Below are 26,298 nucleotides of genomic sequence, written 5' to 3' on the forward strand. Positions count from 1 at the left end.
AGCACAGCAAACAACCCTGGTGGCAGAAGCCTTACAGACAATTTTTACTTACTTACGAGAAATAGTATCCTTGATAAAGGAGAGGGGTGGAGATTATGCAAAAGAAAATAAAGAACAGGCACAGGAGGGGAATAAAGCAAACGTTGTTAAGAAAAGAGGTCCAATAGGTACTGGGATTAAAGCTACTTCGACATCAAAGAAACCAAAGGTTGTTAAAGAAAATCTATTTTCATTAGTGTACAATCCAAAAAGTATTGTTGTAAATATTTTCCCATTGCAAGGGAGATTTATCGATTGGAGCGCCAAATGGAAAGCAAAAGGACATTTAGCCAACTTACTTGGGATAGCTCCCCCTTTTGTTGACCTCATACAGATGGAAAGGCTGCCAGGTCCTATAAGATTTGAACGCTTTTTACTCCATTTTAATACAGACAAAATTCCCTCGTACTTGTTTGCTTATGCCAACAGATATGCGGCGCTAGGGATTAGATTACAAAGACATTTCAAAAATGCTATAATTTCGAAAATAGTTGCAAAAACAAAAGATGTTGGTTCTAAGAAGGACTATAAAAAACAGTCGCTGGTGGCAGAACTGGAATCTACCAACACTGTATTGATCTTAGATCAACCAACTCCTTCTAATTTACCCCCTCCTTTGTTGGAATCAGCTCTGAAGCCCTCTATTAACTTAGACAAAGAGGCACCCCTAACAGGAGATATTGGGATTGGACAGAAAAATCTGGATTCCAGTTGGCCAGAGGAGGAACTCGAGAAACAACTGCTTGCAAAATTTACGTTGTTACAAGACTGTGAGCAAGAGTCCTTGATAGACCGTTTTGAACAATTGACATCTACCCTGAAGGGTCTCAGAGGTTCTACTGATTGTAGGGAGATGGAAATAGAGGGAAGTACTAATGCCTGTGAGCTGAGGAAGAGTGAAGGTGAAGGGACCCATTCTGCAGAGGAGGCCCATCATTTCCCATTAGAACCAACTGTAATAATTAACAAAGGAAAGCATAATTCCAACCTGATTGTGGCAGCTGATGACCCTGAAATATGCGAAATAAGGGATGTCCCCCATGCACCTGATGGAGGAAAATGCAAATGACTGTCCTCAACGCAAGACATGGGGATCACCAACAAACCTGTTGAAATTTTGTCATGGAACGTGGCGGGATGGCTAAGATGTCTTCATTCATACATAGAGGTTCCTTTTTTCCAGAGAGACTTTGATATTATTTTATTGCAGGAAACGTGGATGGCAGAAACTCTTTTGCTGGACGGTTATTCCTCCTATAGTTTACCAGCAGTTCCAGGAAAAGGTCCAGGGAGGTTAAGGGGAGGCTTGGGCATTTTTATTTCCAATGCCCTTAAGGTTCAATGCGTGTTGAAACCCTCGCTGTCCCATTTAGCTATGGCTATATTGGTGAGATGGGATAGGGGAATCCTGATTATTATAAATGTATACCTCCCACCTCTAACAAAACAGACATCTATAGAAGAAAACTGGGCGTCACTAGACCAATTTATAATAAATCTTTCCCTGGAACACCCGGAAGCTCAAATCTTACTGGCAGGAGATTTCAATGCCCGTATGGGAATGAATGATGCCTTCTTAGCAAATAAATTTAATTCCCTACTAAATGAGCAGGAACAAGGCCAGAATGGACTTCCCTTCACAAGAGATTTTAAAGATTGTAAGGCAAACTTTGCCGGCCTATGTTTAGCTAAATTAGCAGGCAGAAGAGAGTTCCATATCCTAAATGGGGCATTCTATGGCGATCATCCAGGCGAATATACTTTTATGTCTGGGAATAGAATGAGCACTATTGATTATATGTTGGTATGCAATTCTCTATTACCTCTGATTAAAAATTTCCAAGTACTCCCATACTTGGAGGGTGACCATCTACCTCTATGTCTGCAGATAGCTCTCCCATTAAATCCTAACCAAAATGAGTTATGTTATACAACAAGGATAGGAATTATGGGGAAAAGAGTAAGGTGGGGTGGGGAATTGGATAAAAAAGTGAAAGAAATCTTAACTCCAGAAAATTTGCAGAAGCATGTGTTAGTGTTCACAGCTTTAGAGGAAAACCAAGACCCGTTAATAGTTTACCAAGATATAATCCAGGAGATTTACTCTATTATGACTGTGCCAGCAGGGAATAGATTACATCAGCATTATAGGAAAACAAAAAGTTGGTTTGATTCTGAATGTGTCCAAGCAAAAAAAGAACTAAATCGTTTGTATTATCTTGCTATGAGGAGTAGCATAGAAAAAAGGGTAGAGACACAAAGTGCCCAAGTGAGCCATAAAAAAACCTATAAAGGCATTATTCAAAGGAAGAAGAAAGAGTATACTCGGAAACTATGGGAGGAACTTATACAGGCTGTAAAACTAAAAAATTCTGCGCTGTTTTGGAAATTAACAAAGATTGGGGGGTTTAAGATAGCCTCTCCCCTGGACATGTATATTCCGGCGGAAACATGGACTGTTTTCTTCCAGAATTTATATGATGACAATGTCCAACCCTCTTTTCCAGGTAACATAGAGAACTTCCCTCAGTGGCCACCAGTTAGTACGCAAGAAATAAAAGCCCATATAATGCAACTGGAAAATAGGAAGGCTCCAGGTATAGATGGCATACCAGCTGAGATGCTTAAAGAGAATGTAAATTGGTGGGCACAATTTCTGGCATCTTTTTTCACTTATGTTGATCAAACAGGCCGAATCCCAAAGCAGTGGGGGACAGCTATAGTTGTCCCTATTTTTAAAAAAGGCAATCGAAATAATCCCGCCAATTATAGGCCCATAAGTCTTTTAAATATAATAAGTAAGATCTATACAAGACATCTTTTAGAAAAACTAGAAATATGGATGGAACAAGAAGAAATTATTCCCCTGGAACAGGCTGGATTTAGGAAAGAAAGGTCGACAATCGAGCACTGCCTGATATTGCAACAGCTAATTGGGAAGTACTCTGCCAAAGGTACAACTGCTCTATATGCTGCTTTTATTGATTTAAAGGCAGCATTTGATTCCATTTCAAGGCAACGATTGTGGCAAAAACTAGCGGCTTCTAATATTGATAAAAGGCTGCTATTTCTTATTCGTGGACTCCATGAAGAATCATTTCTTAGAGTGAGATGTAATATGCAGGGATTACTTACAGAACCAATAAAAACTCAGAAGGGTGTAAGACAGGGTTGCCTTTTGGCCCCCATCCTATTTAACTACTATATCAGTGATATGGTGGAACATATGACTGATACTAAATTTCACCCCCCAAAGCTGGCTCTTCGCCATCTTTCAGTACTGCTATATGCAGACGATGTGGTACTGTTATCTAGAACACCTATTGGGTTGCGGAGAGCATTAGACAGCTTTGTTAAGTACTGCGAAAATGAACGGTTGGTAATAAACTTTGAAAAAACAAAAGTGATGGCATTTGGCAAAAAAGCCAAGAAGAGGTATTGGACTATGAAAGGGAAAAAAATAGAACAAGTAACAAAATTTACTTATTTGGGAATGGTAATTCAGAATACAGGTGCCTATAGTGAACATTGTAATATGAGGGTGGAGAAAGCTGAGAAAACAATGTACGCTATCCTGAGATTTTTTTCGCTCTAAGGGGGCCTTCTATGTTCCGGCAGCACTGAAACTGTTCCAATACAAAGTGTTAACACAATTGCTCTATGGTATTAACCTGGGCATTTCGGCTAAAAAACTGAAGGCTCTCGAGAAAGTGCAATCTAAATTTCTTCGTAACGTTTTGCAGCTTCCGCCAGGTGTGTCAAATGCCCTTTTGCGTTTAGAAACTGGGCAAATGAGAATTGAGGCCAGAATTATGTTATCTTCGGCATATCAATGGCTAAGGATCCATAAAAACAAAAAAGGCCTCTTCCCTTTAATAACTCAAGACCCCTATAGGCCAAGGTGGCTGCAATTGGTCAGAAGCAACTTAGAAAGTATAGGATTCTCACTTGAAAACCTCTTGGCGCAGAGCTATGCCAAAGCAAAAAGTATTATCAAACAAAGAATCTGCGATATAGAGAGACAAAGGGATCTAGAACAGGCCCCCTCTTTTTTAGCATCTACTGAGACCAAATATGTTATGAGGACGGCCAAGTACTTTTTTTATTTGGAGGTACCAGCCCACAGAAGAGCCTTTACGTTGGCTCGATGTGCAGCCATGCCCTCAAAGGTGCTAGAAGGGAAATATAGAAAAGTCCCGTATGAAGACCGACGCTGTCCTTGTGCTATGGGAGAGGTGGAGTCGATGACCCATATGTTTTTTCGATGCCCTTTCCACCAAGTACAGAGGGATAGGTTTGTTTCCCCGTTTGTAGTTAAACCAATGGCAGACGCGGATGAGGCATGTTTGGAGAAACTTTTGGTGGATGCAAGTCCAACTATCTCTAGACAGATAGCCAAATTTTGCCATTATCTTGTGAAGTTCCATACTAAGAAACAAGAAACTGCATGTCTTGTATGACCTCTTGGAATTTTAGTTTATAAATGTTTTTATATACTCTGATTTAAAGGATTTATATAAATTGGAACTGACTTGAATTTTAAAATCGGTTAAATTATATTTTAGTTATCTTGGATTGTATAGGTGGGGAATGTTCAAGTATTTTATGTTTTTTAGGAGGGTATTTTATACTAACTTAGGTATTTTAAGAGGGTTTTATATGATGTGCCGTAGTTTTTATATTGGTCTATGACTGTAATAAAGTTCATTCATTCAACACTCAGGAATCTGGAAGAAACGCTAGGTGCTGGTTGGTGTCCAAAATCGCTCCTATAAACTGAACTCTTTGCGCTGGGATCAGGTGAGACTTCTTCTCATTTACCAGAAGTCCTAGTGCACTCAAAAGGTTGAGAATCACTTGCAGATGTGCTCTGAGAGAAGCTTTGGACACAGCAACCACCAACCAATTGTCTATGTAGGGAAAAAGGATGATACCCTGGAGATGAAGGTAAGCCACCACAGCAACCATGGTCTTTGTGAAGACCCTGGGGGCCGTAGAGAGCCCAAAAGGGAGCATCTGGTATTGAAAATGGTGCGTCCCAATGGCAAACCGAAGAAACCTCCTGTGACTGGGGAGGATGCTGATGTGGAAATAGGCATCCTTCAAGTCCAGGGTAGCCATCCAATCTCCCTTGTTGATGAGTGGAAGGATGCTTTGTAGATTCAGCATTCTGAACTTCTGATAAGCGATGAATTCGTTCAGGCCCCTCAGATCCATGATCGGACGAAGACCACTGTCTCCCTTGGGAACCGTGAAGTACCTGGGGTAGAACCCCTGACCCTTGAGATGATCGGGAACAGGTTCTATTGCTCGCTTGCTGAGCAGATTTTGAACTTCCCAGTAAAACTGCTGTAGGGTGTGTGATCAACAATCTGGGATAAAAAGGGAGCTGAACAAATTCTATCGCATAACCCTCCTGTATGATGGACAAGACCCACTTGTCGGTGGTGATCTGCCGCCATGCTTGCAGAAATCTGTAGAGGTGGGTGGGCTCAGAGGAGGGGGGGGGAGAAGGGGGAATGCCAAAGTCCCTGCTTAGAATTCCTGCTAGCCTTAGATTTTCCCACGTGAGAGGAGAAAGAAGAAAACTTGGTCTTCCCTCCTGCAGAGAAGGAACTCTTGGCCCCATGCTCTCCCGTACGCGGCTTCCACGAACTCTCAGGGGATTTAGTGTGGTAGGGCTTCTTAGGCCATTGCTTGGACCATGGACAAGACTTGCCAGGGCGAGAGGAAGATGAAGGTACTCCCAGATTACGAGACGTCTTAATGCTCTTGTCCATTTCTTGTAGGACCGCATCTGTAGTAGAGCTGAAGAGACCCTCACCTTCAAAAGGGAGATCCTCGACCCAGGATCTTGTGTCGAACTGGACAGCGGTGACCCGAAGCCAAGAATGATGACGCAATGTAATGGCCGAGGTAAGTGTCTTAACTGCAGTGTCCACCATATGTTTTGAAGCCTGCAGTTGTTGCTTTACCAGGAGCATTCCCGCCCTCTGGGCCTTTTTGGCCAACGTGCGCTTATCTTCAGGCAGAGAAGCTAGGAGAGGTGAGAGCTGTTCCCAGAGGGAATACTGGTATCTCGCCATGCAGGCAGAATAATTAGAAATTTTAATTCCAAGCGTGCTCGCAGAATAAAAACGCCTGCCAAAAGTATCAATCCTCTTCCCCTCTTTATCTGGAGGCGAGGCATGGGTCTTCTTGGACGAGGACGACACTACTAAAGAGTTGGGACGTGGATGGTTAAAGCGAAACTCTGCGCCCTTTCCTGGATCCTATACATATGATCCATACGCTTGGACGAGATAGAGGTTGAGGCAGGCTTGGACCAAGGATCTTTGATGGCTTGCAGGATGACCTTAGTAATGGGAAGGGCTACCGCTGTGGAAGTGTCCTTCTGCATAATGTCAAAGACTGTATCGTCAATGACCGGTTGAGGCTGGACCACAGGCAAAGACAAGCCATTCTTTTAATAAGCTCCCCATAGGACTTCAAATCTTCAGAAGGACAGATTGGAAGATCCTCAGCTATTTTGGATTCTGGGGATGATCCCTCCTGCTGATGGCCCGACTGCTCTTCCCCATCGTCATCTGAGGTCGATGGCGAAGAAGATACGCTCTCAGCCTATGGTAAACTTGGGGCATCAACGGTAATCCTAGTTGAGGAGATTTTCTCGACATCGGGATCACTGGAGCTTGCTGGCTTCCTGACCAACTTCGAGCTCGACATCAGCATCAATGAACCTCGGTGACCTGGTGGAGAATGCGCCGAGACTCTAGAGTGGTGCAAGGTCTCCGAGTGCTTATCCCAGTCTGGGTTCTGAGGAGGGTACCAAGGGTATGGCGAATGATAGGGATAGCCCCCAAAGGGATAAGCCCATGGTTGTGGGTCCCAGTTAGGCAGAGGTTCACGTCTAAAAGGGTCCGAAGGTTCCCCAATCTTTAAGGCTGGATCAAGGGCATCATCGGTGTCAAGTGATCCCTCGGCTGTGAGACTTCTAAGTCCAATGCCGAGCTAGGATCGCCGCCCTCCTCTGAGTCTGCCAACCGTTCTATAGGGTCGACCTCCTGGTCGGAGCCAGAAAGGGAAATCTGTGGAACATCTGTCAGACCCAAGGGGCTCTTCGGTCGAATCAGCAAAATGAGGATTTTCTCCAGAGGCTCCCCCAAAATGATCACCGGGTCCTTTGGTGGCAGAGAAGGGGTCTGCCTGTCTTGGCACCTCTTTTTCTCCTTATGCTTCCTGGGCTCAGCAGAACGAGAGTCCTGGGCCCCTTTGTCCTTCTTGGCCGGGGTTGATGGTTCCGACTGGGATGCCGAGCCCGCACGCTTGTGGGGGCGGTCGGCTCCTTGGAATGGTTCGGTTGGTTGGCCATACGATACCGAAATCGATATCAATGCTGGGGTGGCCATCCAAGCGCTGGTCGATGCCGATGTTGACATTTGTGGTGCGAAAGCCGATTTTACCAGCACCGCTGAAAGTCTTGCCACTCATTTTTTTCTCATCTGCTTGGAAAATTTCAAGCAGTGATGACAGGATTCCACCCGATGACCTTCCCCAAGGCACAGCAGACAAAGAGAATGTTCATCCGGAGGAGGGATCTTGCTCCCACACTTAAGGCACCTCTTGAAAAAACCCCAATGCTTTTCCATAGACAGGGATGGCAGGAGAAGGGCGGGGGGAAACCCCGAAGGGTTGAAACAACCAACTAATAGTCCCTAATAATGTATTTATTTATTTATAACAGGAACAAAGAAACAAAGAAAAAACAAAGAGAAACTCGGAGAAGGTAAATAACTACTGACTGGAGTGACGAAAACAAGTCTATCTGACGCGGCGGTAAAGAAGGAACTGGCAGGATGTTTGCGCTCACTGGGTGGGCATGCACACTGGGGCTGTCGCACATGTCTACCGGGGTCGGGCAGTGAAAAATCCCAGACTTTGGAGTTACCGATTGGGGATCGGCGCTGGCGCTTCATCCCATGAGTGTAAAGCACAGAGACGATGAAGAAGATTCAGAGGATTCCCCCATACTCAAGTCTTATGAATCAAGACTTATGTAAGTGTAAACCACCTTCAAATACAGTGCAAGGGGAACCAAGGTGTATGAAATATTTCAGAGCGAGAAGAAGCAATTTATATGTGACATTACTAACACAATATGCATATATTTCATAACTGGGTACGGATACCTGAGCACAAAACATTTAATAAGAAGCAGCTCTTACTATATCAGCCATTCTGCTTTTGCAAACATGACTTGGCCTCTGTGGCATAGATTACTGCACAAAATCCTGTAGCTTTACACTAACATAATGCAGAATAAGAAGAATTCTGTCCTGCAAGCCAGGGTTGCAATGGCATGCAGCTGCACTAACTCCTCATGTTTCAGGCAGTCTGTTTACACCACTGTGAATTTTCTCCAGTGGCACTGGCTCCCATATAATCCTTCTTCAACCTTTCTTGTTTCAGCAGAGAATAGATCCAGGCAAGAGCAGTTATATAATTCCCTTGCAGGATGCAGTTGTGGACGAGCCTGTTAAGTGATGTCCATTATCATAAAAGTCTGTTAATGTCCAGATAGGAAGGAAAAGGAATAGCACTTCCTCATGTGAGAAACAGTCTAAGGTTCCATTTCTTTTTGTTCAAAGATGGAAGCAACTCATGCAGAAGTCACCACCTTACAAATAAACAATGCTTTAAATCTGTTCACAACAGAGATTGAATCAATACTAGGATGTGAACAGACTACATTATTTACATTTTCAACCTGAGGTTTACCCCATGAATCCTAAGCAATTTCAGCCAATGTCATAGCTCCTAGCCTAATTCAGAATCAGGCATCTTGAGGATAGCTGAAGTATAAATCAAGAGCACTGACTGAAACCATAGGCTGTTATAGTCAATAGCATTCATCAGAACCTGGAAGCTTCTCCTACAAAAAGCACCCTACATTGCCACTTATTACCTAAGGACCACTTTATAGAGTTTACATGGTTTACATGTAAAACCATCATGCATTCATGAATTAAATATGCATGTATCACAATATGTGTTACTGAGGTAAACATACCAGGAGCAAGAACAAGCAATGATTCCATGCTCTGTCTGTATGTAGTGATAAGAATGTGGTGAAAAGCATGGGAGACTCCACAGGTCAATGCTAAAAAACATGCTGGAGATCATATTTCTGAAGACAATGGAAAACTGTTGCCAATCAGAGTGCACAACACTGCGCTGGACAAACCAACAGCCTGATAACAGGGAACAGCTTAATATGTTCCAAGCATGTTTTTTGATGTGTAAAGTTTATAGTGGTCCTGACAGATCCTGAAACTACCCAGGGGTGCCAGTTTGATGTGACAAGTAGAAGGCTGGTAAAAGACTGAGGGGATCTGGGTCTAAGCTACTTATGCGAGTCAGTGTGATATAGTGGCTAGAGTATGGACTAAAACTGAAGAGTTGTTGGTCCAGATCTCTACACATTCACACAATTCGCTGGATTACCAGTCTCTCTCTCTTGCTCTGTCTTTCAGCCTACCTTGACCTGTATAGCCCAGGCTAGCTCAATCAGATTTTGGAAGCTAAAGAGGGTAGGCCTTGGCTAGTATTTGGAAGGGTGACCTCCAAGGAATACTAGGGAAATGACGCAGAGACAATGACAAACTGTCTCTGAAATGCCTCTTGCCTTTAAAAAGGTCTAGCTCACCAGTGAGCTACAGCTAGAACTTCTGTCTGCCTGACAATCTTAGGGTCTCTTGACTATTCTACACACAATGTCAGATGATGATATTGATAATGATGATAATCTTTCAGCCCAACATACTTCGCAGAATTCCTGTGAGGAAAAACTGGAGGAGGGGACAACTCTTCTGCCTTTGAGGCTTGAGTTCATTGGAGGCAAGAGACAAAAATGTAGTGAACAGAAAATGTAATAGGAAGTGAGGTTTTTATGGGAAGGTAATTAACAACAGTTTTGGCAAATAGTGACAAAGGAAATAATACAGAGGTCTCCTATAAAACAAATTTGAGCAATAATTTATGTTTTGTTTCTATGGCAGAGATAATGCATTCCTCTTTTCTTTAAGAAAACTATCTGAAGTGGCCTTCAGATAGAGTAAGCTTTAGATGTAAATGTACTCCGATTCATAGAGATGCATCCTTACCTGGATTTGGTTGAAGATATTCTATTGTCTTGGCCATTATTTCCATCACAGCCCTACTGGTGACATCAACTTTCTGCAATTGCAACATGAAATATAAAAGGGAGAAAACTAACTGAAAAATAAGTTCAATACTTTCTCATTGTTTTGTGCTTGTTCTTCCATGATTCTTTGTTGGATGGAATAAATGACACAAATACAATGACAATGTCAATAGCTACAAGGGAACACATCTATAATTAACTGCTGCATTTCACTAACAAGTTATCTGGATTGTGACAGAATATTGTGCCACAACAGAAGATCTATAATGCCATCGTTTCATGTGTTAGTCTTTTAATGAGGAACCAACACATGTGCAGAAGCCTCCAATCAGCTGTAGTAGCCACAGGATTTCATAGCCAAACCAGCTACCTGTTACTAATCAGCCCTCCTCCAGTCCTTACCATGCCTGACAGTGGAGCGCGGGTGGAAGCTGTCACCACCAGTCACTCATTCTCTGACAACAACCTGCTTTTTTCTTGCAGAGAAGACTAAGGAAGTCATTCCATGACTGTTTCCTCTCCTTTTCCTTCTCTCTTGTAATTGGGAAGTTAAAGAATAGGAAAGAGCAGCCAACATAATTTTACAGCAAGGGAGGAAGGGGGAAGAGCTCTGACAGACGGTAAGCGGGCCTCTGCATCTCTATTCTTTGCTAGAGTACAAAGTAAGGTACTCCCATTGAGGGTGCCTCTTGTGATTTCAAGACTGGACACTTCTGTAGTTGTGGGGACTTATTGCTAATATATGAACCAGTTCTCATTCTATGAGAAATTAAGCCCCAATAAAGTGTTGCAGTCATGCTTCCCACCCAGAAGCGCAAGTGCAGTAAAAAATAAAAGACAGACACATCTCAGCAACAGATAGTTTGACCCATATTTTAAAGGAAGCCAAGACACACAAAGCAGATTCAGTTCCTTCCCTCAATTCAGAAATCAGCAAGAATGTTACACCCTATTTTCTGATCTCTTTTGTTCTAGCAATGGTATGTGTAGTTTCCCCTCTCATGATCTCCCTCTCTTGAGCTCTTGTTCAACTTCTGCCTTTTGTGTACAACAAGGCACACAGACACATACAAAATTCATACAGATGCCACTTAAGATCCTTTCTCCAAATGTACTAGCACAAAAGAAGCTAGGCAACTTACTAATAGCTTGTACAGAAACCTGAAAATGATGCCAATGCAACTGCTTAGATAACATACTGTTATCTAGTTGCTTTTTTCCATGCATGCCTGGCACGGTTATGTATACACGCACATTGCTGTGTATTACTGCATCTTACTAATCTCCTCTCTGTGACCTCTTTTTATTTGCTCAACCACCTGCTTTGCTGTCTGATGACAATAAGCTCATAGGGGATTCTGCAATAATTAGTGTTTATTATGCATCATTACAATGCTCAGCAAAGCGGTGTCCTAATTGTGGTCTCTATGTATCAACATAAAATGTCAAGGTAAAAAAAAAAACAAGACCAGCATTAAAAGCAGTGAAAGAAGATTGAGCCATAGAATTTTATATAATACTAAACTGTAGATTCATTATTCAGTTTTAGCTTATTCTTCAAACGCAGGCAAATATTCTTTTAAAGAAAACAGGGAGGGAAGTTGTTGTGCATTAGTTGCTCAGAAGCTCACCTGGTTAAATCAGGTGAAGGGTTAGATCTGAGTAAGAACCATCCATTGTTGAAGAAGCTCAAGATTTGGAGCATAAAATATCAGTTATACATGATCTGGTCCAATGGAATTAACCAAGATGCTTCCATTAGTTCCCATCAAGGTAGCAACACCACAGTTCACATGATTTATTAAAACAGGCTATTGTAAAACTGAGTAACAGGGCTTTCAGAGAGGCCTCTGCTTTAAATTATTATCAATAAAAATACAAAAAACTAAAACAGTATACACAGTGGTCAGATTAATTGTAAGATAATTAGAGAACAATACAATTCAGTCAAACAGTTCTTCACACTACAGCAAAGGAGGTGCTATTAATAACAGAGAGTTTTCAATTCCAGTAATTTTAGAACAAAAGACATTTTTTCATAATTATTTATTGCTTTGTACCTTTTTGTTACCCATACAAACCAATAAAAATTGATCACCCTTTGCTAGATCCCAAAGTTTTATGAACTCTTCTTCTACTGTAGATGTATATTTGGATTTCTGTTTTATCAAGGAGCTAATTCAGATTTTATAGCTGACTTTTTAAAAATTAGATTTTTGGGGGCCAGTTTTTGGCATATAACCAAACATTTCCATTCAGCCCAACCTAATATAGGAAAACTTTTTCAGCTATATAGCACACCAAGGACACTTAAAACATGCATTTTTTGTATGTGGCAAATGCCATCATTCTTCAAATATCCCCATTTTATTCTTCATCTAATCTTGTGGTGGGGTTGTCTCTTTTAAATGAACATGAGCTTTTCTGTGGTTTCTCAATTGGAGTCTTTCTCTGTGCATTGTTAATCACTGCCTGAGAGAGATCTCCTCCCCTCCGCCCTCTTTGTGCCTTGACTGTACACAGTGATAGGAAAGGATAAGGCATTACAGGTGGAAGACTTTCAACTCAAAACCAATAGGAGGAAATAAGAGAAAAGGAGAACAAAGAAAGGCAACATCTTTTCAAATGCTGCTTCTGTCCCAGAAAGAGCTTGGACTTGTTTTGAACTTTTAATTGGATTAAGGATTTTGCTGCCTACAGAAGAATGATCACGAAGAGGGAATTAATTATAAGTCTGTCAAAACAACTTGTTTGCTGGGAGGACTTCACATTCACAAGCCCCCTACTGCAGCTTGAATTGTCTTGTAGGAGGCTTTTTCAGACATTACAACTGCACATTATCAGGAGTCTACCAGCTGCACATAGATCATCTTGATATGCATTGCTGCTGTACTTTGTGAACAAAGGCAACACATGTATTTACCTTGCACATACAGCTCTGGTACACAGAAGCTAATCAGTGAATTTAATCAGGGATCATGTTGACGCACCAAGGCTCTAGACATGCATGGTAAATACACAATTTGCCCCTGTTCTCACACATACTGGAAGGATCACAGGTAGTATGCACTCCTTATACACATAATTGGTATACTCCAGGTATGTGCAATTGCAATGTCTGAAAAAAGATTATGCATGGACACGTGACTGTAACTATGGTAAACCAGAAAACTTTGATGGAATTCCAAAATTCATGTAAATGAAAGCATCAATCTGGAAGTGCTTCTACACTCCAACCACTTCCCTGAAGAAGCTGTCTTTTCAGGCAGGAAAAGTAACACTTAAATCAAGTGTGATGCTTTGGCTAACAGTTTGGAATAAAGTGCAATATCTAACCAGTGTTTTCAGAAGAGCACAAACTAGGGCATCCAGGGAGAGTAACATGCCTTTAGACTCTTGTAAATTAGTGGCCAACTGTCCATTGCCAATCACTGAAAACAAGCAACCCTTTCATTAGGATCAGTTCAAGTGCTTGTGTTATAATGGTAGGAGGGCCACATTTTACAGCCTGATGTACACCTGGGCTTTTTGTTCCTCTATAGGAGAAAGGGCGTCTATAAACTTCCCTGCCACTGCTCTCCTGGCACATTGAACATCAGAGTGAACTTACACCTAGTAATCATGTTCTTTCAGTGTAGGAATTCTTGACAACCCACAGTTAAAACAACACATCCACACAAAGGTCAGAGAAGAGGCAGAAACAAGTTGTTTTGACAGAACTTCAGGATGTTCATTTCATAATGTCTTCAACCTTTAAGTTATGACACAATTCTGACCCTCTGTTGTTTTGTTTCCATAATTCTAGCAGTATCAGAAAAAGAAATAGATCAGTGAATATTGCATGTGATTTGTACAGATAAGTTTACACAGTTCAAGCAACTGGTTACACATAACAACTATACGCTTTTGGCTGTGTTTGGGGGCCAGTTTCAGTACAAGTCTACAAAGAATTACAGTCTTCTAAACCTACCGACTTCAATAAACTTCAATGAGTTTGGGGTGGCACTTTCTCTTTGGTGATTCAAATAGTGCACCCTCTATTGTGCAACATAAGCTCAGCTGGGCTGTTTTTTTATTATTATAGTCATTGCTTTGGATTCTAAGTCTTGCTTCCACATTTGTGGCACCCTTTTTGCTGTGGGGTGGGGTGTGGTGCCAGCAGCTTCTTGACCAGTGCCTTTCAATGAGTTGAAAAAGCACTTAAAACCACAGGAAAGCACTGCCCAGCAGAAGACTACTGCTGCAACAGATGAAGAGCAAATGGAAAGTACAAATAGAAGAACAAATTTCTTAAGTCAAGTTTCCCAGGATTGTTATTGTAAGGATATAAATACAAATGGTTTTCAGACTCACCCTTTCCATTTCTTTGAAGTCCTCATCTAGCTTGGTTCCTTCTGCTCCACCAACCTTCTCACTTACTTTCTGCAAGACAAAAAACAGAGATGTGGCTGAATCTGATAAGCTAGAAGTAGCTTTATTGCAAGCTTTTTGGTTTCTAGTGTTCAATTTTTTTCTTTGAAGGCTGTAATGGATACAGTAAAGGTGTCTCATCTCAAGTCTCATCATTTCATTTGGAAACTGCTACGGCTACACTGAAAAGTGTGCAATAAAAATCTTTTAATCAATTAATTAAAATTTCCTTAACAAGTTTTCAGTGGTCTTTTTTGCACTCTGTACTGATAGAGACTGATCATGAACATTATAGCCATTACAAGGTGAATTTCAGCAATTTCCCCAAACCATGTAGAAGCCATTGCACATTAGGTTCTTATTGATAATGTAGGTCTACCACTTGATTGTAACAGTCACTTGTGTATTGGGGAAAGAGGGAGGGAGCAGTGTAATAAAGGAGGAAAAAATGCATGTTTGTAAGGAATTGGACTAAATATCTCTTAGCTAGGTAGGTCACATCAACCCATTGAAAACAGAGCGCTGTCTAGTGAAAACACCTCAAGACATAGATCTTCTGTTTTTTGCTTTATGAGAACCAAACAGACTTTAGGAGCCTATCACAGTTTGATTTGAGCCACTTGTATAACTTCCAAGATGATCCAAAAATAATTCTTGAATGGAACAGACATATATTATTTGACATATATTTAGTACCAATAATGTGTTCTATTAAGAACTGTACTGATCACCATCACTATACTTCAGAGTATTGTACAGCCATAAGTAAAAAAAAATGGTATAGAAAAAAAGTTTCAGTTAGAAAAAAATTAATTTCTTTGGAAATTTAGTTTTTCCAGTTTTCATTCTGTACTTAAAGAAACCCCAAACACACACCTTCCTTCATAATTCCATCTTCAGCTTTCTTTAGCAGCTTATAAAGAAGGACCAGGTTAGATGGAGAAACCAAATTTAGTGAAACCATTTTACAAGATCATGAAAACTTATACACCAGCACACACAGTAGAATGCTGTTTTCAACATATTTATAATTTGCATTGGCAAACACAATGGAAGATATTTAAAACATTAACCCTTTAAAGACTAGAGCATTTAAAAAAAGAAACTGAAAAAACACACAGGATATATAGAATTCAGGAACCCTCTTAATTTTATTTACTGCCTTAGTAAAGGTTCCCAATTCTAGATTAGGCAATTTTTGTGGCCTAATAAAATTGTGTCTGTCCCTTCTTTATGGCATTCCAATCCAGAAGCAGGGACATACTTTTGCCTTACTGAAAGCTAATGAATAGGTAAATCCTTCTTGGCCCTGAGTACCAAGGGCACACATATCTTCCCATATGAACAGTGCAAAGCAGTCAGAGCCGAGCACTGTTCAGTCCACTGGTTTAATCATGTGTCTGATGTAAGTTGGTTGGCTTCTCTATTGGGGAGAAAGAGAGGGTATAAATTAAGTAATAACTCATTTAATTGAAATCAATATGACAGAAGTTTACCACATGCTTAATCATGGAACTGGGTGATGTGAAGAGAGCAGGAGACATCTAGAATGTGCTAACAGAAAACCCATACTGAATTATGCCAGACTGTGCTACAGAACCCACTGGAAGTAGGGTTGCCAAGTCCAATCAAGAAATATATGGGGACTTTGGAGTAGAGCCAGGAGACATTCCAGCGAAGCGGACGGCTCACGTACACACCAGATGTCACCTGTGCCTGCAAGCAACCTACCCCACCCCAGGAGTGTCTAATCGTCCAACCGCCACTTTCTTTGTTAACGGAACTCAAGACAAAGACTAGTGCCAAGGAGAAGACAGAAGAAGAGGAAGACCATATTCAGCCAGAGCCAAGTTCCTTTGTGTAAACTGCGTGTTACCTAGGCCATGATTTGACTCTCTATTGTCACCCTTTTAGATAAGTCTATTAGTAATAAGCATCTCCCCACCCAGTAATCTCTCTATTCTTCTTCCCAACTGTCCTTTTGGAGCCTCCCCTGGTCCATTTCAATCTGAAAGTTCACTCAGGTATCCAGGATCCAGGCAAGTCCATTGATCAAGAGCAAGCACCCAATTAGGTGCCACCAATGAACTTTCTATTGGTTGTCGCAGTAGTCCAGCCCTTATGGTCACTGCAACCCCTCCCCTTTTGGGGAGGTCATGCATCAGCTGACCCCTTTCCTCCTCCCTTGTACCTCCCATCCCCTAAGGGCTCAAGAGAGTCCTTATAATCTATGGACTAGCTACCTACAGGTGTGCTTCTATCAGTATCCCAATTCTGCTGCATAGATCCATCCCCGATTCCTGATCAGTTTCGAGTCCCTTCTCCCACTTCCTCGCTCGTCACCATTGGAGCCTTCCTTGAAGACTATGATCGGTAAATATCACCCTGTTTGTCTACCCATGTGTTCCCCTATCTCTCTATCTATGTTTCCTAGGACTGTGTGTATGATTTTATGAGTATTTTACCTTGTATGGAAGCCTATATTTTTCTTAATAAATTTTAATTGTTTTTTCTTAATTAGAGTCCCTACTATTTTAAGCATTACTTTTCTGGACGTGGTAATCCTGTATACATAGGTAAAAGATCCTGAGTGAGCCAGGTGCCCACTTGACACCTCGTTTTGAGGGCATTTTGGCTTACAGGTGCAAGGGTGTGACAAGCATAACTGAACTCCAAAGGGAGTTCTGACCATCACATTTAAAGGGACCGCACATTTAAATGCCTTCTCTCCATTAGAAGAATGAATGAAGGATAGGGGCACCTTCTTTGGGGGTTCATAGAACTGGACCCCTTGGCCCAATCCTTTTGAAATTTGGAGTTTATTTTGGGGAGAGGAACTGGATGATATGCTGAAAATTTGGTGCCTCTACCTCAAAAAACAGCCCTGCAGAATCGCAGATACCTGAAGATCAATTCTCCATTATATCAGTCTCCATAGGGACTAATGGAGTGTCCAGCAGACATTTCCCTCCCTCCCCTGCTTTCCAATTACCCTGAAGAGGGGTGAGGGCCTCAAAACCAGAAGATACCCTGCCCTACCTGGGGATTGGCAACCCTAACTGGAAGATCCATGAAGTGGTGGTAACTGCAGCAAAGAAATGTTATTTCTCTGCCACTACTGCATCAGCTAGTTTACAGCCATCCCAGTAGCTTAAATTATCTCAACATCTGCTTAGTCCTAAAGCTGAGTCATTATTGTCTCAGGAGCAAATATTAGTTGTGATACTTCTGCCAAGGTTTTGCTAATAAATTACCAGTGGCTATGAGTACATTATTGGTACTCTCATCTGGATGCCGGTTGTAAGGTAGGGCAGTCAGAAAAAATTCCCAATAACATTGCCTGGCCTGTTTATAGACCATTTTGACTGGGTTTGCATGATGGATGCTGGTGAGATACTGGGATCTGTGAAGGTCTCTAGATCCTTGCCCATCTTGGCTGCTAAAATAATGGAAGCAGCCCTTAGTGTTTGTAGAATCTTTCGGGATCAAGTGCCGTGTTCTACTGGAGAAAGTTTTCCTTCCAGACATTTCGTTCTCAGCTGCGGAAAACATCCTCAGTGGCATTGCAGCCGGAGCAGGCGCTCAGACCTTCTTGGCTGCTGTGCATTGAGTGGGGCCAGGGCTGCTGGAGAGCTGCTATTTGTAGGCTGGAGGGTGTGTGATGAAAGGGCAGTTGGTTTGTGGATGTGCCCATTGTTTGGTGGGGCTTCCTGGAAGGGTAGTGATAAGGAAACTGGCTGTTGAATGTGACCATTGTTTAACACAGAAGGAAGCCCCACCAAACAATGGGCACATCCACAAAACAACTGCCCTTTCATCACACCCCCTCCAGCCTACAAATAGCAGCTCTCCGGCAGCCCTGGCCCCACTCAATGCACAGCAGCCAAGAAGGTCTGAGCGCCTGCTCCGGCTGCAACGCCATTGAGGATGTTTTCCGCAGCTGAGAACGAAACGTCTAGAAGGAAAACTTTCTCCAGTAGAACACGGTGTCATGCCTGCCCCTGACTCAGCACCTGCTAGCTCAGAGCAGGCGCCTTTAACAGCCCTGGACGTAAGTCCTGAGGAGGCAAGCCGGCAGCAGGAGCCACCTGGAACTGATCAGGCCACGCCGGGCCCCAGCTCATCCCCTCCTGAATCTCCACCACCTGTTAGCCGGCTCCGTGAAAGGAGACGGCAGGAGATTAGAAACAGAAGGAGTGAAGCACGCATGCGGGGGAGAAGAGATCTAAGCCCGGCATACTAATGGGTTAACAAGCCAGCACAGTATATCTGCAATCCTGGCCCTTTGGCAAACTGTGCTGGCAACGAACGATCCTCCTGGGACGTGACCACGCTCTGCACCCTCTTGACTCCTGTGAGAACCCGCATATTTCTGACCCAGCTTGGACCGTGGACCTCGGAACTCTGGACTGTGACTCTGCTCTGTGGACTTGCTTTGGTAATTTGACTTCATTCGGCTTTGCTCCCTCTGGGTACCCGACCCTCGGCATTCCTGTGTTTACGCTCTCTGTCTCATCCCTCGGCTCGGACTGATTTATGGTTTTGACTAATTGGACTGTTTAAGATAACGCCTGTGCTGCTCCCTGAAAACCTCAGCCGGCTGCAAGAGTTCTGGCCAACTGCCGGGACGCCAGCAGCCGTTGCCTACCCGAGGCTCGAGTCGTGACACACGGCACTTGATCCCGAAAGATTCTACAAACCCTAATGATGTTACCAGCCGTGAAAACCTGAAATCTTTGATAGCCCTTAGTGTCTCTCATAAATTAATCCCTAACTCAGGGAACCTTCCCTTGACCACTCAAAGAGCCAATTATCTTTCTACTACTTTAAAAACCATCTATACAAAAAAAATTATGAGGACAATTATCACACAGTCTCTAACCTGCCATTTCTAGACACTTTGAGAGAGCCATAGAAGACCAGCTCTTTCTGGATAACTCATCTGTGCTAAACCCTTTTCATTCTGGTTTCAGGCTGGGCTATGAGACAGAGATAGCCCTGGTAGATTTAGCTGATGACCACCATCTGAATGTAGACAAAGGTTATGCCTCTTTGCTGGTTCTACTAAATTTATCTATAGTTTGATACAGTGGACCATGCCATCTTGCTGTGAGTTTTGGACAGAAGTAGGAATCAGGGCATCCACATTAACTTGTTCAAATCTTTCCTCATGGACCAGTCTCAAAGGGTTACCACTGGAGGCCAGTTTGTCATCAGCATGGGACCTATTCTGTGGGCTTCCACAGGGCACAATCCCATCTTCCATGCTTTTCAATCCCTATGTAAAATCCTTAGGACAAACCATTTGTAGTGTTGAGTTGGCTGTCATCAAGATGCTGATGACACCCACTGTGTATCACCTTATCCAGATCTCCTGATGATGTTAAATAAGTCCTGAATTTTTGCCTGTCTGCTGTGGTTAAATGGCTAAGAGTAAACAAATTGAAACAAGATAGAGATAATGCTTGGTTGGGAAAGCAGACATATTGAAGGATGTTGTGCTTCTCACTTTTGCTAGGGTATAAGTAGGGTTGCAGACTCCCAAGTCCAAGCAGGGGTCTCCTGGTTTTGGTCACTCCTCTCCCCCCCACCAATCACCCCCTCTTACTGGCAGAAACCCAGAAATCATTGTAATGTGCCTACAAAAACTGGAAGTGGTGCAGACATGCCATGGGGCAATGCTCTGGTTTTGGGGCTAAACTCTATGATTTGAAGCAAATTCTACCATAGAGTTTTGCCCAAAAAACATAATTGCTCCTGATTTTCCTATGACACTTTTGATTTACATAGGCATGTTGCATTGCTCCTCCCCACTCCCACAAAATCCCTCACCCACCATGATCAGACCTGACAATCCTAGGTATGGGTGACCCTTGTGACTAGGTTAAGAGCACAGGTGTTATATTGGATCCAACTTTACTTCTGAAGAAGTAAGAATGCAACTACAGGAAAAACATTTTCTTCCAACTGTTTAGCCTGGAAGATGGCGCCCTACCTTGACTTGGCTAAGCTGGCCACATGAATCCAAAATGCATTATTCTGGAGGGAATTTTTACATAGATAATAGAGCTGTACTGAAACAAAATGGTTCAGAAAGATGTTCTGGTAAAGGGATAGGGGTTTATATGTACCCCGGAGAGCACTGAGGTCTGGTTCTCAGAACTTATTAACAATCCCTGGGCCAAGAGAAGTTAGGTTGAAGGCCACTAGGGAGCAGGCCTTCTCGGTGATAGCCCCTCGCTGGTGGAACGACCTCCCAGAGATGGTGCGAGCCCTGCGGGACCTGAACCAATTCCGCAGGGCTTGCAAAACATTTCTTTTTCAGTTAGCATTTGAGTCACCATGTGGCAACTAAGACAGAACCTGATTAATGAAGGAATAGACATTTAGCCATCTTAAATACATCATTTTAGCACCTATTTTTATATCTTATATGTTTATATGTTTTTATGTATTTTAAATAATTTATTGTAATTAATGTTTAAGTTGTTATGTTTTATGAATCACGGGACTCCCATGTCTATTATTGTTTAATGTGAATCATGAGACTCCCGTGTCTGTTAGCCGCCCTGAGCCCGCCTAGCGGGGAGGGCGGGATATAAAAATAAAATATTATTATTATTATTATTATTATTATTATTATAGTACATACTGGCTGTTGCTGTATGTATGATCCTACTATGAAATTTCTGCATCACATAATGTGTCATGTTAATGCTTATGTTTTCTTTTCAGCTCTGTTTCAGATTTCTGTTTGGTTTCAAATTTTCGCAATCAAAATTTTATTGTATTTTTATTTGATGTCCTGTCTTGTTGACTGTATTGACTTATGCTTGGTGATCCACTCTGAATCTCAGTGAGAAAGCCAGACTATAAATATAAACAAAAGTGCAGCTGGGTTGTGCTACCAGTGTTTTCAAATCTACAGCCAGAACATTTATTGTTTTAATGAACAAAATTAGTTCTCAAAATTACTCATTCAGATTAGCATAATTAAGTAACAATTGGATAATTAAAGACATTAAGCAAAGATTAAAACATTTAATAACCAGACTTCTTAAAAATACAGCACTCAGCCTTTAACTTAAATAATGGGTATATACAGATGACCCTTTGCATCTGCTGTGTGGTAAAATCCTCATTACCACCCAGTAAGCCAATATACAGTGCAATACTAAAGTCAATGAGCTTAGAAGGTGGAGCCTTCAGAAATTTGAGGCTTAGTAGGGTGAGGTACTGACAGAAATCAGTATCAAACCTTACAGGCTAACTGCATAGTTAAATATAGCTATAGGATTTCCTACTCCAGGTTGGGAAATTCCTGGAGGTTTGAGGGTGGAGCCTGGGGAGAACAGGATTTTGATAGGGAAAGTTCCTCAGTTAAGTTTAAGACCGCACCCTCCAAAACTGTCATTTTCTTTCAAGTCTTTGAAGTCTGGAGATCAATTGTAGTTCTAGGAAATCTACAGGCTGCCCAGCAAGGTTGACAACCATATAACTTTCTGGTCTAGTCAATGACATTATTTACATATAAGAATTCTTTATTTCTCAAGTTTTATCTATCATGTTGGATGACTAGATGAGACAGAAGTCAGATGATAGAACTCATGTTTGAAATACAGGTTCAAAAATTAAGACATGATGAAAATGGGTTACTACATCCATTGCTCACTGGAGAATATGACGGTTCAAAATAAACAAACAAGAGAAGAGAAAAATACCCCAGATGGATGACATTAAACTAAATTTATTTTCATCAAGAGTGAAACAGGATTTTTGACAACTCTCTTGTCCTATTATTACCCAGTTGAATGTACATCCATTATGCTGTAGAAACAATACAAGTCAGATTGCAAGGCCTGAGCAAGGCTGATAATGAAAGGGTGTTTTAGAACTCATTAATTTACAGGGTCACCGTTGGAAGTTTGAAGGGACCTGACAGAACATAACACACACTATGCAACTAAGATCTGAGGCCAGTGCTGAAGGTAAGTCATTCATGGCTAGAGCTTCTCTCTCAACCCTGGTAGATCCCAGCAACTGCACTGACACATAGTTAACACTAAAACTTTAAGAAATTAAATAAATAGGGAAGCTTCATCTAAAAGGGAACGCCAACACTAATAAGAGACTAGTGCATGCATATACCAGCCCTTCATTTCAACTGGGAATGATGGCTAAATTGTTACACTAAAAAAAAAAAGATACGTTTTGAGATGTGGTTTGATGAAAGAGAAAGAAGGTGTACTATGTGGGTATTCTGGGAGCAGGGACTCTTTGGGGGAGGGCACGAAAGCTTTGGACAGCTCAGAGTAGTAGAGATATGGGAAAAGAACTTTGAAGGAACATTAATTACAACATACTCTAAAGTAAAAGACCCCACTCTGTGTAGCTTGTTGTACAGCTACTGTTTTCTGTTGCATATTCCAGGCAGACTAATCAAACAATGTAAGAGAGTATGAAGGTATAAGCACTTCTAATACTTAGTAGGATGCTGATCAAGGAAACAGGTGTCCAAAAAGGAGGCATTAACACATGAAGGTGACTCTGTAATTAATCTATTGCTACTCATATGACAGAGGAGGGGATTAAATGGACCAGTACTGTAGTATTACATTGCACCCTACTTAAAACTACTGCTCAGAAAGCAGTTCTGCACATTTTAAGAGTGTTTTCAGAACAGTAATTAACTGGACGTTTGTGTTTCATTTATCAGAATTTTTGCCAAAGTGTTATAAAGGTATAGACTTAAAGTCTGCAGTTTTGAACAAGGTAGGGTTTTAAACTCCCAACCATTTCAGATGTTATATATATTTTTCATAGTGTAGTATAAGTTTTAACATGTATAGTATAAGTATGTTTTCACTTATGCATCTAAAGTATGAATGAGTCAAAAACTCACAATAATTATACATGTGTTTTTGTTAGAGACTGGCCCTGTGGCACAGAGTGATAAAGCAGCAGTACTGCAGTACTGTGGTCTGAACTCTCTGCTCACGACCTGAGTTTGATTCCGGTGGAAGCTGGATTCAGGTAGCTGGCCCAAGGTTGGCTCAGCCTTCCATCCTTCCGAGGTCAGTAAAATGAGTACCCAGCTTGCGGGGGGAAAGTGTAGATGACTGGGCAAGGCAATGGCAAACCACCCCATAAAAAGTCTGCCATGAAAACGTTGTGATGCGACGTCACCCCTGAGTTGGAAACAACTGGTGCTTGCACAGGGGACCTTTCTTTCCTTTTGTTAGAGAGTCAGATTTAGCGATAGCTCCTATTTGCCGTTAGCCTTAAGCTTCCCTTCCTTAAGCCCTGCTCTCTATGCCTCTACCACAGCAGTCCCTAAAGTGGTGCCCATGAGCCCTATGACGCCCATGGATGTGTTTCCTGGTACCCAGTTGCTTCTTCCGCAAAGCAGAGCCAACCATATCCTAAAAGAGCAAAGCCCTATACATTGCCCAAAAAGCATGCAAACCAGGGTGGAATTTTTTGTCACAGAAAAAAAAATCAATAAAATTATGATGTTATTTCTGGCCCTAGGTCTTTTTCTGTTTACAGAAAGAAAACTATAATTGGTTATTACATTGATGATTCTTTAAAGGTAAAGGTAGTCCCCTGTGCAAGCACCAGTCATTTCCGAATCTGGGGTGACGTTGCATCACAACGTTTTCACGGCAGACTTTCTACGGGGTAGTTTGCCATTGCCTTGCCCAGTCATCTACACTTTACCCCCAGCAAGCTGGGTACTCATTTTATCAACCTCGGAAGGATGGAAGGCTGAGTCAACCCTGAGCCAGCTACCTGAGCCCTACTTCTTCTGGGGTTGAACTCAGGTCATGAGCAGAGCTCGGACTGCAGTACTGCAGCTTACCACTCTGTGCTACAGGGCTCCGTCTTGTTTACTAATGTGCAAATTTCAACAGCCTAAAAGGACAAGTGCAATCAGAGTGGACATTTCCCCCTATTTTTTTAAATGTACCACTAGAATTTGCTAACATTTCAGTTCTTTATGTCAGGTTGAACTGAGGACAAGTTCACCAGCTGGTAATTTTCTATTTCATTACTTTGTTTTGCCACAATAAGATTTCAGTTTGTATTAAAATCATGACCATGCAAAGGTTCAGCGCTTCAGTTACAGTTCTGAGATACACATACATCCATGTCCACAATTCATGTATAAATCTGGACTAAAATGAACAATGAACAGCCTCCTTCCTTCTGAGCATCCTTTTGAGTACAGCACAGGAGCTGAAGAACAACATTGCACTCCTGTCAATCGGCAGGATTTCCTCGGCAGGATCCTAATGTCCTAATGTAAGAGATTTCAGGCAGCAACAACAACAGAAGAAGCCAGACCTTTAGCCACAAATTATATGGCAATGGCGCTGTGTCTTCTGCAACCTCCTACTGAGGCTTTAAAAACAAAGAACAGCTAACTCGGCAGTAGCAGCCAAACTGCGTACACCCCTCATGCTAAGATTCAAAGGGCTGGGAGACTCTAACCAGATCTACCCAGAATTTCTTAAATGGAGACAGCCCTGTAGGGTTCCAATGTAGATTAATTAATATAGCTCCAGTATACCCCTGATATAATTAATTGACCCCCAATTAGTTAATATATTAATTAATTGAGCCACCATTTGAGTAACGCTGGATGATCAGGAGGATCACACAGTCTTCCTTTTACATCATTGTCACTGGTGTGTCTAGAGGGCTCTCAGATACCTACCACATTGCTCAATGAAATATTGTTGCTGCCACTAATAAGACTGTAGTTTTATGTTTGCAAAGTACAAAGAAATTGTTTAGGCAGATAATGCTACCCTGGGCAGAAGTCACCAGTCTTTTCTGAATGGAGTAGCAGTCAGTGGTTACCCAAATGTAGGGCCTTCTTGGCAATCCCATCAAGGGGCTTTCAAGGCAAGTGAGAAGAAAAGGTGGTTTGTCATTGCCTTCCTCTGCAGTCTTCCTTGGAGGATGTCCATCCAAGTATTAATCAGGGCTGACTCTGCTTAGCTTCTGAGATCTGATGATATTGGGCTGTAGTATGCCACTTTCCTCCCCTTCTTGGCCTCTTGCCACTTAATGAGAATTTATTTGGATTGTACTCAACTGTAAGCTTATTAGAATTATATTTAGGGTTTTGCTAACTAATGGTACCCTCCCCTTGCCATATATCTTCCTTAGTAGTACCACCTGAGATCATTTTAACCAGGGACCAAACCTGTATGCAAGGCATGTGCTCAGCTTCTGGGCTGCACCTTGAGTGAGTGATGAACTGAGGGAGCTTCTATCAAACAAAAGAGGTAGTAGCCAAAAGCATATGGCACAACAGACTTTGTAGTCTTCAACATGTCAATAGACCTTTATGATGTTTTGATTATCTATTGGTGCTCTGATCTCTTTTCCCCTTCACCTGGATAGCTTTTTAAATTTCTTGTTACTCATGGGCTGTTCCCCATTCTTCTTTGTTAGGAGATCCTAATGTCCTTATAGGCTGTTACAAGGCTGTAAGCAGCATGGAGCATTGGCTCCTTTCTACTTGAACTCTGGTTGCCCTTAAAGGCACAGCAGTGAGGGGAAAACACCAAGACAATCTATCTCACTAGCTCTGTTGTGGGGTCAATCAACTCATAACTCCATAGGTAAAGCAG

General features: G+C 42.0%; 1 protein-coding gene across 2 annotated transcripts in view; it reads right to left on the reverse strand.

The window, feature by feature from the left end:
- Positions 1-26,298, reverse strand: part of SH3GL2 (SH3 domain containing GRB2 like 2, endophilin A1) — a 148,432-nt gene that overhangs the window by 20,651 nt on the left and 101,483 nt on the right. For both annotated transcript variants that reach the window (XM_060237248.1, XM_060237247.1), the window contains exons 2-3: positions 14,597-14,665; positions 10,203-10,275 (exon numbers count right to left, since the gene is read on the reverse strand). In XM_060237248.1, the coding sequence (XP_060093231.1) occupies positions 10,203-10,275; positions 14,597-14,665 (142 nt within the window). The remainder of the gene's footprint in view (positions 1-10,202; positions 10,276-14,596; positions 14,666-26,298) is intronic.

Source organism: Heteronotia binoei, chromosome 4 (assembly GCF_032191835.1).
Source record: "Heteronotia binoei isolate CCM8104 ecotype False Entrance Well chromosome 4, APGP_CSIRO_Hbin_v1, whole genome shotgun sequence".
Classification (NCBI taxonomy): domain Eukaryota; kingdom Metazoa; phylum Chordata; class Lepidosauria; order Squamata; family Gekkonidae; genus Heteronotia; species Heteronotia binoei.